This window comes from Garra rufa, chromosome 2 (genome assembly GCF_049309525.1).
Source record: "Garra rufa chromosome 2, GarRuf1.0, whole genome shotgun sequence".
NCBI lineage: Eukaryota > Metazoa > Chordata > Actinopteri > Cypriniformes > Cyprinidae > Garra > Garra rufa.
The window spans coordinates 28,175,844-28,191,498 of record NC_133362.1 but is presented as its reverse complement, the minus strand read 5'-3'; the positions used below and the strand labels follow the sequence as shown (position 1 = coordinate 28,191,498).

At 36.9% G+C, this 15,655-nt stretch overlaps 1 protein-coding gene across 1 annotated transcript in view; it reads left to right on the top strand.

The window, feature by feature from the left end:
- The window catches only part of sh2d4ba (SH2 domain containing 4Ba), a 21,132-nt gene extending 7,398 nt beyond the window's left edge, over positions 1-13,734 (top strand). Inside the window, exons 5-8 of the mRNA XM_073835268.1 lie at positions 36-330; positions 6,560-6,687; positions 8,685-8,905; positions 13,642-13,734. Of these exons, the coding sequence (XP_073691369.1) occupies positions 36-330; positions 6,560-6,687; positions 8,685-8,905; positions 13,642-13,734 (737 nt within the window). The remainder of the gene's footprint in view (positions 1-35; positions 331-6,559; positions 6,688-8,684; positions 8,906-13,641) is intronic.
- The last annotated feature ends 1,921 nt before the right edge of the window (positions 13,735-15,655 follow it).

Sequence of the window (15,655 nt, the reverse complement as noted above, 5' to 3'; positions counted from 1 at the left end):
CTGACCATCTATTCATCCTACTTCTTCCTCTTTAGTACGGCGCTCCAAAGAAGCCGATGAGGAGATGACAAGAAAGGCTCGCTGGGCAAGAGATGAGTATAAGCGTCAGTCCCTACGGGCCATAGAGAAAGGCCACGTTGCTGGCCTGAGTGGCCACTTCCAGAAACAATCCCACCGGAGACACAGTACTTTCATTGAACCATCTGTTAGTCCTGTTTCCAGCAATGAAGCCCGTCCCAAGCCCGGCATTCAACGTGCAGAACCTCCTCTGTACCGGCGCAGACAAAGCCGCAGACATAGTACAACAGCAACACAACCACTAATGGACAGGTAACCATTCTGTAGAGAAATACCTTGGTTGTAATGGTACATGTATTTGTCCTGAACCGTCAATGGTACGGACATTGTCTGACCGCATTTGGTTAATGCGGTCAGACAACAAATACTGTCAGTCATAGGCAACCAATCCAGAAGGGCAGGGCCGTGCAGAGACCTTTAAAGGGGCAGGTGCTCAAAGTATAAAAAGGGCATCTGAAACAAGGCATTAAAGAGCCCCTAGGGTCCATCACCTCATTGTAGGCATCCAGTTACTTATGTAACAAGTAACAATGTCATTAATAAGACAAATTATGCATTATTTGAAGTTTAAATTGCGTTTCAGGACTCAAACAACAGAATCAGTAATATTTTTTCACTTTGTATTGTATTGTATTGTAAGATTGTAGACAACAGGCTTTACTGCAGAGTATAGAAATAAAACAAACATATTAAGGAAGGAATTTTATTTCACTATTTAAAATATTTTAAATATCAATTTAAGGCAAATTGTGACCCTTTTTAAGAGCCGCAGAAGTAAAATGAACAGTATGAGTAGGATTTGACAATGTACGGTAGAATATTAAGGCATAAAATGGCATGATTTATAATTCAGATACAGCTTCACACAAAACAAAACAAAATATCTTATACAATGGAATTTCAGCCTTTATACCATTAAAAGGGATAAATCGAGTTTATCATTTATTATATTTATTTAAAACATAAATATTACTGTCTTATTTGTTTAGATTCTTAGAAGGCACATTAACTTCTTTCACATTTACAACTCTGTGTTTGCTGCATAACAACGTAGGTCGATAATTGCAATAATTTGACCATAAAGAGTCCCCAAATGTACAACCTATTTTCTTATAACTTTTCTATTAACTTTTTATGGCCTTAAATTTGATACAACTAAATTGAGGAGTTTTTAGGACCTGCAGGTGCCCTCTGACAGAAGGGCACTTTGAGCATCTGAGCAAAAGGGGCGGGTGCTCGAGCACCCTCCGCCCCCTCTGCACGTGCCTGCAGAAGGGGGCATGCATTAAAATCACAACAGGGAAGAGCAGAAAAGGAGATGACCTATGCACCAACCCAAAACAAGAACAGCAAGTTTAGATGGCACGCAAGGGCTTGAAGAACTGCCTGCTTGTTTTAAAGGTGCACTAAGCAAAATTTGCCAAACGATGTTGATATTTGAAAGCAACAAAACAAACACGCCCATACCCCAACAGGACCTCACCCCTATTTTGATATCTCCGCCTCACACGTACGTAGACAACCCTGGCAACGACAGAGCAAAATTTGCTATGCCTGTGGGCTGAGGGTATGTTTTCATGAAAAAGTGAAAGCCATGTGTGTTACTATGGTAATTCTGGTGGAATGTGCTTTAACGCTTGAATGGTTTCGGTGCGTTTCTCGTGGAAGACGACGTTGTTCCAACATTTACACGGGTCCTACCTCTTGCCTGATTGTAACCCTTCTTTTAATTGTTTTGTTCCTCTGATATTTTCCTCTTATTTTATCTGCCATCTCTCTCTATCTATAGTCAATCTGCTGTGCACTCCAGCTGAGCACTCTCTTCTCCCTGTCATTACTAGACATGCCACCCTACTGCTGATTGGCTTCAAGTGTGTCTTGGGACTCAGTCTGACACTGTGGTCAAAAGCATTTTTTCAAATACTGCTTAGTGCACCTTTCAACCAACAGTGTGGGAAAGTTTTGGGTTCTAGAGATGCATCGGATGACTAGCTATAAATCAGAACCAGTTTTATTATAAAATCTAATTCAAATCAAAAAACAACTGCTCATGCTACATGTATGTAGTAGAGATGCTCCTATCAGCATTTTTGGGGCCGATCACCGATCACCAAGATCATGATCTGCCGATTGCCGATCGCTGCCGATCACAGAATGGCAGGGGAATGGGAATCTTTTATCTATAATCTAGCAGAGTTTGCACTAGGGCTGGGCGATATGGCCAAAAAATAAAATCCCCGATTTTTTCACAAAAAAATCCGATTTACGATTTAAATCAATTTTTTTTTACCCCCTACTACTTTCAGCATGTAAAGAAACCCCAGTTTTTCCACAATATATATAGGCACCATATATTTTGCAATATACATAGCAACTGCATCAGTGATCGCTTTCCACCAGGCCCCATTCTTATCATACCAGACACAGTAAATGTTTGTAAGACAAATAAATATGAAAATATATATTTTCATGCTTTTCTTTTGCAGTTACATCTTATATAAAAATATAAAATTTTGAATACAGAAATATTAAATGATTTAAATAACTGAAACGGACCTGCCAGCAGATGGCGGTAAGACACTGATTTAATTACTGAATCATATCATTTATTTGATTCGTTTGAACCCTGGTTCATTCAGAATAAAGCAAATTACTGTGTTTATGAATGGGAAATTGAATCATTTCACTAGATTCGTTTAAAAACACACGTTCATTCATAAAAAAAAAACACCTCTGTGTTTGAATGGAGATGCGCAGCGGCTCAGATGTGACTTGCTTTAGACCACTTTTGACGACGAAATAGAGCAAAATCAGGCAATAGTGTTATAGTCAGACAATGTAAGTCACTTAATAATAACTTCTTGTTTATTTAACTGTTGTATTAAATCAATATCTCATTTACAAACTCCCTTAAAAATTATTATAAGAGCTGTCACTCATCTTGGTTCGCAATATCACAAAGCTCTATTATAATCAATGACGCTCGCTATACTGTACAATCCATCTCTTATTTACACTCTCTCTACACTTTATTCATGAAAGGATTCGTGAGATATGTCCGTGATACATTACTCTACGTTGCAAAAACACGTAGAAACCTTTGAAGCTCCCCTGAGCGCAAACACAAATATGCTGATCGGGTCCGACTAACTTGCTAGCATGCAGCTAATCATATCCCTTTAGTGGCTTGCATTATTTGTTTTCCGTGCCTTTCTGAATATATATATATATATATATATATATATATATATATATATATATATATATATATTAGTGTATTTCTAAGTGTCTAATTCTAACGTTTGGTAATATTTTTATTAAAAAATCGTGATTCCTCGATTTCCAAAAAATAAAATCATGACAAAACATTAAATTTGAATTAATTGATAAAATCTGAAAAATCACCCAGTCCTAGTTTGCACCATTTGTAGAAATGTAACTAACTTTAAATTAACTATATTGAAAAAAACTGTAGAAATAGGCTACAGTCAAGATCTTGAAGAACCACCAAGTTAGGGTTGTGCCGATAGACGATAGCATCGTGTATCAACAATAGTCAGAGATATCGCCTGTTGCTGATGCCTTTGACGATAGCAAGACGATTATTATTATTATCCGTCAAAAAGGCACCTAACTTTAGCGATGCAGTGCAGAGAGTAGGTTCTAGGATGCCTCAGTAGCTAACTTGCCGTGGTATAAACACACGCATAGAGTGGCCACGTCGCCTTAACGCCCCGCATGGGGAAGAGATTTATTCATCATACAGTGTAGATAGATAAACTGATTATAACGGGAGTGTTTTTTAAAGTGCACCTCACACTAGACTAGGCTACAGTTTGTGATGAAGTTCTTTGATAATGTAAATGTTCTTTGCTTGTTATTTGTAGCTGCTTTTTAAGATGATGTAAGGATTATATTATCCAGCATTGCACAGTCATTAGGATAAAGGTAAATAGTAAAATGTGGTTTAGGCTGAATTAAATACAATATATCAGAATCCGTCTGTATATAGGAAATATAAACATTCACCTCAGTAACATCTATATGCGTTAATTAGAATTACGGTGCAATAAAATGGCGCTAAACATATGCACGTGAATTACATGGGCACCGTTTCTCCTCATTCTATATGAACTGAACTACAACATGAACTGATGACAACAATCAGACACACAGCGGTAACATTATTGCAGTATGACGTGTATAGAAAGATACATTAATTTACATTCAAGCACGCACATTTACCACTCACTGACGATTGCAGAGAATGAAACCGAAAGTAAACTTGAAATTTTCCGGCAAAACTACAGTCAGCGCTCTGTACACACACAACTTAGTCACATGCCCAATAACAAGACTACCCTTACAAAATAAATAAGGAATTTAGTACATAGAGATTATTAAATAAATTAGCACGATAGTATCGTGTATCGGCGATCTCACAAGCTGACGATAAGACGATATGAAAATTGAGCATATCGCCCAACACTAGTCTTTATCGGACACTTTGAAAAACTTCCAGACGGGAGAACTCATGTTGCCACTGGTAAGCTCCGCTCTGCTGTTGTTTACCTGTGCGCCGTGCATGCATGTGTGTAAAAGTTGCGCAAAGTAATTTACGTCAAGTGATCGGCTTTTTTGATCGTTGATTTTGGGGTTGCCGATCAAGCTATTTTTAGCCAATATTGCCCGATCATGATCGGTGGCCGATCAATCGGAGCATCACTAGTATGCAGCACTACTGTATGATCTAAATAAATACAAAAATACAATACCTGTTGCACTCGTATCAAACGATGACCCCAAAACCGAGGTATGTACTGAACTGTGACTTCTGTGACACAGGGCCCTATGAAATCCGTTAAAAATCTCAGTATGTGTGTAGTAAAAAACCTGCGCCATTCATTCACATCGAGACACACAGAATACCCAGGATTCATATTTAAAGTATTTTTGCACCTTAATACTCACAAACATTTTGATTTAAATGTACTGATCTACTTTTGATTAATGTGTCCAAAATTTGGCAAATTCTGTGACATTCTGCGTTATACAGTAAATTCAATTTTCATGACTGGATTCCACAATTCCGTCCACTTTTCCACATTGTGGAAATCATAGGGCCCTAAGCATGGGCGACATTTGAGTCGGGGGGCAAGAAAAGAAATTGAGGGAAAAAAGCAAAAGAAAAATCTTTTTTGGATGTAAGCATTTAAACAAATGCAGCGAAGCAGTCAATACAGCACAGTCAAGAATAACTTGGTCGCTGACATTTAATAAACTGTGGACAAGTTTTTGACTCTTCCTACTGGTTTGAATCAGGCGATGCTTCTCATTTTAAGTGTCTGTTGATTGCCTTTGATTTTTAACCAGAAATGTGCACGCTGCTTTTTTTTTTTTTTTTTTTTTGAAGTTTTCATGTCTTTTTCCTGTTTCACTTGAAATATATCAGTTTTTTTCCGTTGTTACTAAAGGTGAGACACGTGAGGATAAAATAAATGATCAGTTGTGAGATTATTCTGTCATAAATCCCATACTAATCATTCATGAACTTTCTATCATCTGTTACTGGAAATTAAATTAGGCTACTGGTTGATGTCCTGATCTCAAGTTTACACACGCTTTTGGTCCGTGAACTAGATCTTGCTCAGGATGTGCGCTGTCTGTGAAAGTTTGGCCAGGATCAGATTCAGAATTAAATCACTGAGGCTGCTCTTGACATATATTTGCATGTATTTGACCATTTAGGGATGCATCTTAAGCTAAACGTTTACTACGTACTTGTCTGTGTTCTGTTCTGTCTCTGAACGCATGCACAAATTCTCTTTCGTGCTTTTAAAAACACGACATCCAAAAAACATTAATAAATCAAGCGCGTCACATTTTATGCCAGCCACATTACATGATTTTACTGATTTGCATGTAAAATTGGGTGCACAAAGGGGGAATTTTCAACTGAACTTCGATTAATTGCACAGCCATAGAATTCAAAATAAATATGAAAAAAAAAATCTGACAAAGTTTCATAGAAATTCTGAATGGATTATAGTCTAGAAAGTGTGCAACGTACACTCCCTTTATTATCACTATAAAGTGTCTCTCATCTTAGTTCATCGCGATCTCTCAAAATCCTTTATAATCAATGGATTCCGCATCCTAAGTCCAATTCTGTGCCGGGTGAGCTACCAAGCAAGCTTGTTACATCCAGTGTTGTGTCCATTTTCAACACCCAGCCAAATTATTACTCTGTCTCGTAGAAAACGCTATATGATGGCCTAATCCTAACCCCTCCTCCACACCTAACACTAAACCTACCAATACTAGGGGGGTAGTGATCTGGCACTAGAAAGCAAAACATATGGAGCTATAATCATAACCATCTAAGACCACCAAACAATCCTAGGCTGGTCTTTTCAATAGCATTATGCACCAGATCAAGAACTGTGTAATTCTGTAAATTAGCGCTTTTCTTTCCCATTAGCCCTGCGTGGGTGCGAACACCAAGGCCCAGTTCCAGGGAGATGGTTATTCTCTGGTTCGCTGAAGAGCAGAAACCAAAACAAGCAGGATATGAAAGGAATGGAAATGTAATCGCGCAGTGGTTCCACGGTAAGCTTTCTTAATGACCTCTCTGGTGTCTCTAGTTACATTAAAATCCGTGATCACCTGTTAAATTGTGTGCAACATGCATAGCTTGCCAATGTCAGCATTAATTGCAGAATGCGGCTAACGACTACTACCCCGTAAGCAAGTAGAAAACATGAGTAGTTTTAGCTACCCAGACATATGCAAGCACCTCTCAAGCAGATAACAGATCTCTGCCCTTTTACCCTCTTGTACACACTGTCACCCAGATCCACAAGGAGAGAGAAATGGAGTGCGGAATATGCAGCCCTTGTTTTGAAACCAGAAACTAGCCGGCCAACAGATGGAGAGCGGTGGTGTGTGTGTCTGCGTCTACTTGTACACGGACAGACAGTAGAGAGAAATTGAGGGGGAGTGCTCAATAATTCAAAGGCTTTGCTAGGCTAATTACTGGCGTGAGTCCTGCAGCTTTGTCATGTAAGAATGGGTTACAGTGTGTGACTCCTGGTTAAATGACATGAGAGCAGATTAATAGGCTTGTGAGTGTCGGAAATTCCAACGGAATGTGGGCCACACATCAGTCTGTGTGATTCTGAATAGATGCGTCTAGATAAGAGGACAGACGCACACTCATTCATACCCTTACTGACACACACGCACAAGCCGCGGTGTAGATTTACACCAACACTGCCAGTACAGATACATGGAAAAAACATACTATACCACTTTCTATCTGGCATCTGATGACTCTATTACAGAGATAACAAGATTACAATGGAAACAAAGCATAAATACCTACACAGCTATTCTTTAGTCATTACCCTAGTGGAAAAAGAAGTTTGCTTAACTGTATTAAATGTGCACTTGTAAATCTTTAAATCAAAGTATATTTTTAAAAAGCTATACTTGCAGATAATATTAATAATTTCACTTCCAGAATTTTTTTTTTTTCAGATAACTTACTCACCCTGTTGTCATCCAAGATGTTCATATCTTTCTTTCTTCAATCGTAAAAAAAAAAAATTGTTTCTTGAGAAAAACATTACAGGAATGTTGTCCATATAGTGGACTTCTATGGTGCCTGTATGTTTGAACTTCCAAAATGCAGTTTAAATGCAGCTTCAAAAGGCTCTAAATGATCCCAGCTGAGGAAGAAGGGTCATATCTAGCGAAATGATCAGTTATTTATTTATTTTTTTAATGTACAATTTATACACTTTTTAACCTCAAATGCTCATCTCGTCTAGCTCGGCAATGTGCATGCGTACTCTGTGCATTCGGGTTTAATAGCTAGGGTAGGTCGAAAAACTCCCATCTCATTTTCTCCTCCAACTTCAAAATCGTCCTACACCGCAGCAGAACCCGGGGGCAGCCGTGGCCTAATGGTTAGAGATTCGGACTTGTAACCCAAAGGTTGCAGGTTCGAGTCTCAGGTCCGGCAGGGATTGTAGGTGGGGGGAGTGAATGTACAGCACTCTCTCCACCCTCAATACCACGACTGAGGTGAGTCCCTTGAGCAAGGCACCGATCCCCCAACTGCTCCCCGGGCGCCGCAGCAATGGCTGCCCACTGCTCCCGGTGTGTGTTCACGGTGTGTGTGTGTTCACTACTGTGTGTGTGCACTTGGATGGGTTAAATGCAGAGCACAAATTCCTTGTATGGGTCACCATACTTGGCCTCACTCACCCCCTTTCTTTCAAAAAACCCAGTGCTTACAAAGTGCTTACAAAGTGAGTTGGAGGAGAAATGAGATGAGAGTTTTTCGACCTACCTTAGCTCGTGCACATTGCAAGGCTGGATAAGTAAAAAAATATATATATATATATAAATTGTAAATTTAAAAGCGTTTTGCTAGATAAGACCCTTCTTCCTCAGCTGGGATCCCTTTGAAGCTGCATTTAAACTGCATTTTGGAAGTTCAAACTACATTTTTGTTCTGGAGGTGAACTTCTCCTTTAAAGTACACATAATTAACAGCAAAAGTCCTCCACTGACAGTTTACTGTGATGTGTATGCTGAAGGTATCATCTCTCGAGAGGACTCAGAGACACTGCTTATGAATGCTGCTGAGGGCTCTTTCTTGGTACGGGTCAGCGAGAGGATATGGGGCTACACACTGTCCTATCGCACAGCCAGTGGTTTCAAGCACTTCCTTATCGATGCTTCTGGGGACTATTACAGGTTTCTGGGTGTGGACCAAAACCGTCATGCCACCCTGGCTGACCTCATCGACTTCCACAAGGTAAAAGACCAGAATAGTATGTGACATATAAGTTAATTGATTTTTACCTCAAGAATACAAAAGACAAAAAAAATTCTACAACACCAACCGAAATACATTTAAAATAGCTGATATGAATCGTTCACAATAAGGCCAGTAACATTTAGAAAATAGAGTCAATATTGATTTTCATGCAGGTGGCGCACGTGCATTTTTCACATCATTTCCTACTACCAATTCTCTACTCTGTACTTTTTGAGACTAAATACTAAAAGTTCTGTTATCATTTACTCACCATCATGTTGTTCCAAGTAATGTGACTTTCTTTTACGGTGTCTCTCCAGACTGCTCTTTTCCATTCTATGAAATGGGACGGATGAGGACTAAGGAATGACAAGCTTCAAAAAAGACCAAACACAACAAAAGCATGATTAAAATATTCCATACAAGACCGCTAAACCCATTAGTCAAAGTAAATTCATAGTGGGCTTCTATAGAAAAGTAAAAAAATAAAATAAAATTGCACAATTCGAATCGATTCCGATTCACAAGCTTGTGTTTTGATGCGACTTCTGATTCCATTCAATATTAATTATTTTGGATATATAGTAGTCAACATTTGAAGTGGATCAAAACCTTTCATCAAAGTTGTCCTAAAACCAAAACAACACCCGTTCTTGTCTTAGGACAACTTTGATTAACTTTTCTGATCCACTTCAAATGTTGACTAGCCTGTATATCAGCTACAGTATGTGCCACATTTTCTCAGGGAAAAAATAAATCTCTCAATTGCTTCTGTAAAATATACATGAGAGTCAGTTGTACCACATTACTATAATATTGAAGTTTAAAATTAACTAATATGAATGTATATATATCAGGTACAATATGTGCCAAATATACATGAGAGAGAGTTGTACTACATTACTAAAATATTGAAGGTTAAAATTAACTGATTTATCTACAAATAAAATACACGTAAGTTTTTAAAATGATAAAGTTACAATTACATCATTAGTTCTACTCCAATTCATATTTATTTTTTTATTTATATAAACATTTATATAATCATTACTCCTGTAAAATATACATGAGAGTCAGTTGTAACACATTACTATAATATTGAAGTTTAAAATGAATCAATATGAATGTATATATATATCAGCTACAGTATGTGCCAAATATACATGAGAGACATTGACATACTAGAATACTGAAGGTTAAAATGAACTGATTTTTCTACAAATACTTAAAATACACTTAAGTTTTTAAAATGATAAAGTTACAATTACATAATTAGTTCTACTCCAATTCCTTTTTATTTTTTTTACTTCTATAAACATTTGGTGGCTGTTATAAAAGCTTCGAATTTATCCGAACATAAATTAAACACTGAAAGTAAACATTATAATGAATGTTGTATGGTAAATATGTTTAACAAAATGCTCCTCTCTAGAGTTCATCTTTCTAGCTGACGAACGATTTTTGTGGTCACCGAATGTTTCTTCAAAGGTAAATGTGGCTATGTGACATTGTTCACAAGTTATACTTTGCGGTTGAAATACTGATTGGGCGATTACATGACACATGATACAGATTTCGATAAGTTGTAGGTCTACTCTTTCTTTTAACATACCTTCGGATGTTTATTCATGGTCATTTCGTGCTGAACTTGGTATTAAAGCGGAGGAGATGATCAAGTTGACGTGGCTTCGGTCTTCCGCTTGTCTTGAACTGAGACGTTACAGCGATGTCACTCCACAATAAACAGCGGGAAAATAGCATTATGATTTGAATACTGTAATAAAATGGACAGAATTTGAAATCTGAGACTTCGTTTCAAATTCAAAAGTAACAAAGCACAATGCTTATTGCGATGTATTGGACATGAGACGCACTACAATGTTCCATTCAGGCTAGACTAATCGATTCTTGGGATTTATCGTTTGGTAAAAATCGATACTTTTTACCCAGCCCTAATGGATACTGTCCAATATACCGACCTGAGAAACATTATCGTCATACTATATATTCCAGCTATCACACAGTGCATCTTAGGATACGAGGGAAGGATTTAAGGAAAGGAAATGAGGATAGAGGAATCAAAGGAGGAACATTGGAATATTCTTGACCACTCAAGCGTCACTTCAAAGCGTCATCAGCTGCGCTAAAGAGATCTCCCCATATGTTGTTAAAGTTCGTTATTTAAGGCATTCATAATAATTATTAACAAAGCAAGATGCCCTGTTTAAATATATGACATTATTTACACTGCAAAGGTAAAATATAAATGTAAATTATTATGACACATCTGAAGGGGGAGGAGTGCGTCACATTTAGTCGATAAAACACTTCCGCATAGGATACACCTGTGTATCCTCGCTCAAGACTCCTCAGGAAGCCTCCTCACTCCTCGATCCTCGCCTCCTCACAGTGCAATTAAAGAATTGAGATGTCCTACAAGATGGCTGAGCTCGATCGGGTTCCGGGTCATAGGATGGAGGACGGAGGAGCGAGGAAACGAGGAGGGATATTGAAAAGCACCCTCTGAATCAAAATGATTGACTTTTTCGAAGCTCTCGAAACACCTCACCCTAGCGACACCTGCTGGTCAAAATAGTGAAACCAATTGTTTTTATGTTTTTAAAGGAACACTCCACTTTTTTGGAAATAGGCTCATTCTCCAACTCCCCCCGAGTTAATAAGTTGAGTTTTACCGTTTTGAAATCCATTCAGCCGTTCTTCTGTTTTGGCGATATCACTTTTAACATAGCTTAGCATAGATCATTGAATCCTATTAGATCAATAGCATCGCGTTCAAAAATAACCAATGAGTTTCGGTATTTGTCCTATTTAAAACTTGACTCTTCTGCAGTTATATCGTGTACTAAGACTGGCGGAAAATGTAAAGATGCGATTTTCTAGGCCGATAAGATTAGGAACTACGCTCCCATTCTGGTGTAATAGTCAAGTAAGTTTGCTGCCATAATATGGACACAGTAGGCGCAGTAATATCACACAGCGCCTTGAATTAGTTCCCAGCTAGGTAACTTCCAACGAGGAACGCTCCCTGTGCATGCAGTTGGTCACATTGTGCTGCGATTTGCTGCGTGATATTACTGCGCCTGCTTCGGCCATGTTACGGCAGCAAACTTCCTTGACTATTACACCAGAATGGGAGCGTAGTTCCTAATCTTATCGGCCAAGAAAATCGCATCTTTACATTTTCCGCCGTTCTTAGTACACGATATAACTGCAGAAGAGTCAAGTTTTAAATAGGACAAATAACGAAACTCGTTGGTCATTTTTGAACACGATGCTATTGGTCTAATAGGATTCAATGATCTATGCTAAGCTATGCTAAAAGTGATATCGCCAGAACAGGAGAACGGCTGAATGGATTTCAAAACGGTAAAAATCTACTTATTAACTCAGGGGGAGTTGGAGAATGAGCCTATTTCCAAAAAAAGTGGAGTGTTCCTTTAAGAGTTCAATCTATGAAATGGCATATTGTGATTATTAATTTAAATACAATTAAATACGAAGTGTCTGTAATTTGTGTTCTTTTAAAAAATTTTAGTGCTTGTTTTATATGGTTCAGATTAGATTTCAGGTCAGTAGGAAACATTAAAAAAGTCAAGTCACGACCTGGATCATTTGCAGCTGTTTGTTATGCACTTTTCTCCTTGATTTGTTATAGCTTTTGGCAGTCTGTAGTACTCCGAATATTTTTAATGGTCCGACCGATTAGTACAGCCCAAAACATGACAATAATTGACCATTTTCAGCAGCAGTATCAGCAAAAATTGCGAGTTTCTTTCAGTTCAGTGGCATAGTTTACATTCTGTGGCAGTAATATAAGGCATCCTAAAAACACTCTGTATTTAGTTACAAATTAAACAAACTTGCACATCGTCATATCACTTGCCAGCGATGAAAAACTAGTAAATAGTAAATAAATGATAGAATAATGTGTCTTTGCCAATGAACTATTCGTTTCTGCTTGTAGCTTAAGTTCATCATTCTCCAGAACAATGTGGAGAAGCCCTGATGCCCAGACACATGACAGCATGTGCAGGATTAAAGTCTGGTCAGTCTTAGTTTCTGAATCTCTAAAAGGGCTGTAACATCACAACATTTGAGGAATGGATTAGGAGTCAGTGCTGATTCCTGAGTCAAACACTGTAATGTAATCTGCACTAAAGCAACTTTCAATAACAGAGCTTGGCTTGGTATCTCCACAAGCCACGTATGCCTTCAGCATAGCCTGTGTAACCATGGATACGTATTTCACTGTCTGGAATGCTGTCAAAGTTGGAGTCAGATGCTGTGAAATCTTTGACATTAGTTACATGCAAATGCGGGCGACGTTGTACAACTGTCAACAAGCGTTCCCGCTTCACGCCTCTGCAATATGGTAAAAATAAATAAAAAAACACTGCGGAGAACCTGTCTACATATATAAAATTACAATGAGTTTAGCTCAGATAGAAAAACATGCAGAATTCAATGACAATCACTGAATGAATAAAAAGCAACTTTACACCGCAGCGCTGGAAACAAGACTGCCCTCGCTTTTTCAGGCCACATTTGACACGTGTTTGAATATGTAAAATAGATTGAAATGACACATAGCCTGCTCTCTTTTAGCATAAGATGATTTTCAACCGTGTATTAGAAAACAGACTTCAAATCTTGTACTCGTTCTATTAGAAAGCAGAGTGCACTGAATAATGGCAACATCTGGTTATTCTCAGGAGGAAGTCATCACAACTACAGGGAAAGAACTGCTGCTGGAGGCCTGCAAGCGGACTGGGCCCTCTGTGGATTTCGGAGGGCTTTTTCCATGACTCCTCACATGCTAAAGACTTCAAAGGCAAATCTCTGCAGGGCAGCTAATGTAGCAGGGTGTTTGCTGCATTTCAAAGAGCATGGTCAAAAATAAACAAGACTTCTGGTCCTCATGTTCTGCCTTTCAGTTTCAGTAGTGCCTTATGATTAGGCCTCAATGGAAAGACTTTTTCTGTGCTAATTTTTAAGGAAAATGTGTAGAATTCTGGTTTTAAATATGGTAAATGTGTTCAATTAAGCAGATTATACTAATTATGTAAACATGTGTAGACCTCTATGACACTTTTTGCATTTCCTGTGCTGATTTGAAGGAAAATATGTAGAAAATTCTGGTTTTAAACTTGGTATAATGTGTTAAATAAAGAAGATTATACAAATCACACAGACGTATAAAACGTTTTGAGACTTTTTTTGCATTTTCTTTGCTGATTTTAAGGCAAAAATGTAGAATTCTGGTTTTGTGTGAACCAGGTTATACTAATTATGTAAAAAATCAAGACCCTTATGACACTTTTTTGCATTTCTGTGCTGATTTTAAAGAAAATATGTAGAATTCTGGTTTTAAACATTGTAAAATCTGTTTTAAAAAAAGCAAATAATACTAATTATGTAGAAATGTGTAGAAACTTTTTTGCATTTTCTGTGCTGATTTTAATGAAAATATTAAGAATTCTAGTTCTAAACATGTTAAGTGAATGAGATTATACTAATTATGTAAAAATGTGTAGACCTTTATGACAGTTGCATTTTCTATGCTGATTTTTCATGAAAATATGAAGAATTCTAGTTTTAAACATAGTGTTAAATGAAAGATTATACAAAAATTATACAGAGATGTGTACATTTTTAAGGAAAATGTGTAGAATCGTGTAGAATTCTGGTTTTAAACATGGTTAATGTGTTCAGTTAAGCAGATTATACTAATTATGTAAAAATATATAGACCTTTATGACACTTTTTGCATTTTTTGTGCTGAGATTTAGTGAAAATATGAAAACTTCTAGTTTTAAACATGGTGAAATGTGTTAAATAAAGCAGGTTATACAAATTATACACAGATGTGTAAAAAAAAAATTGAGACTTTTTTGCATTTCCCGTGCTGATTTTAAGGAAATATGTAGAATAAGGTTTTTAACTTGGTAATATGTTTTAAATAAAGAAGATTATACAAATCACACAAATGTATAAAATGTTTTGAGACTTTTTTGCATTTTCTGTGCTGATTTTAAAGAAAATATGTAGAATTCTGGTTTTAAACTTGGTTAAATGTGTTAAGTGTACCAGATTATACTAATTATGTAAACATGTGTAGACCTTTATGACACTTTTTTTGCATTTTCTGTGCTGATTTTTAATCAAAATGTGAAGAATTGTAGTTTTAAACATGGTAAAATGTGTTAAATTAAGCAAATAATACTAATTATGTAAAAATGTGTAGACCTTTATGAAAGTTTATGCTGATTTTTAATGAAAATATGAAGAATTCTAGTTTTAAACATTGTCAAATGTGTTAAATGAAAGATTATACAAAAATTATACAGAGATGTGTACATTTTTAAGGAAAATGTGTAGAATTGTGTATCTGGTTTTAAACAGGTTTAATGTGTTCAATTAAACAGATTATACTAATTAAGTAAAAATGTGTAGACCTTTATGACACTTTTTGCATTTTTTGTGCTGAGATTTAGTGAAAATTCTAGTTTTAAACATGGTGAAATGTGTTAAATAAAGCAGGTTATACAAATTATACAGAGATGTGTAAAAACTTTTTGAGATTTGTTTGCATTTTCTGTGCTGATTTTAAGGAAATATGTAGAATAAGGTTTTTAACTTGGTGAAATGTTTTAAATAAAGACAATTATACAAATCACACAAATGTATAAAATGTTTTGAGACTTTTTTGCATTTTCTGTGCTGATT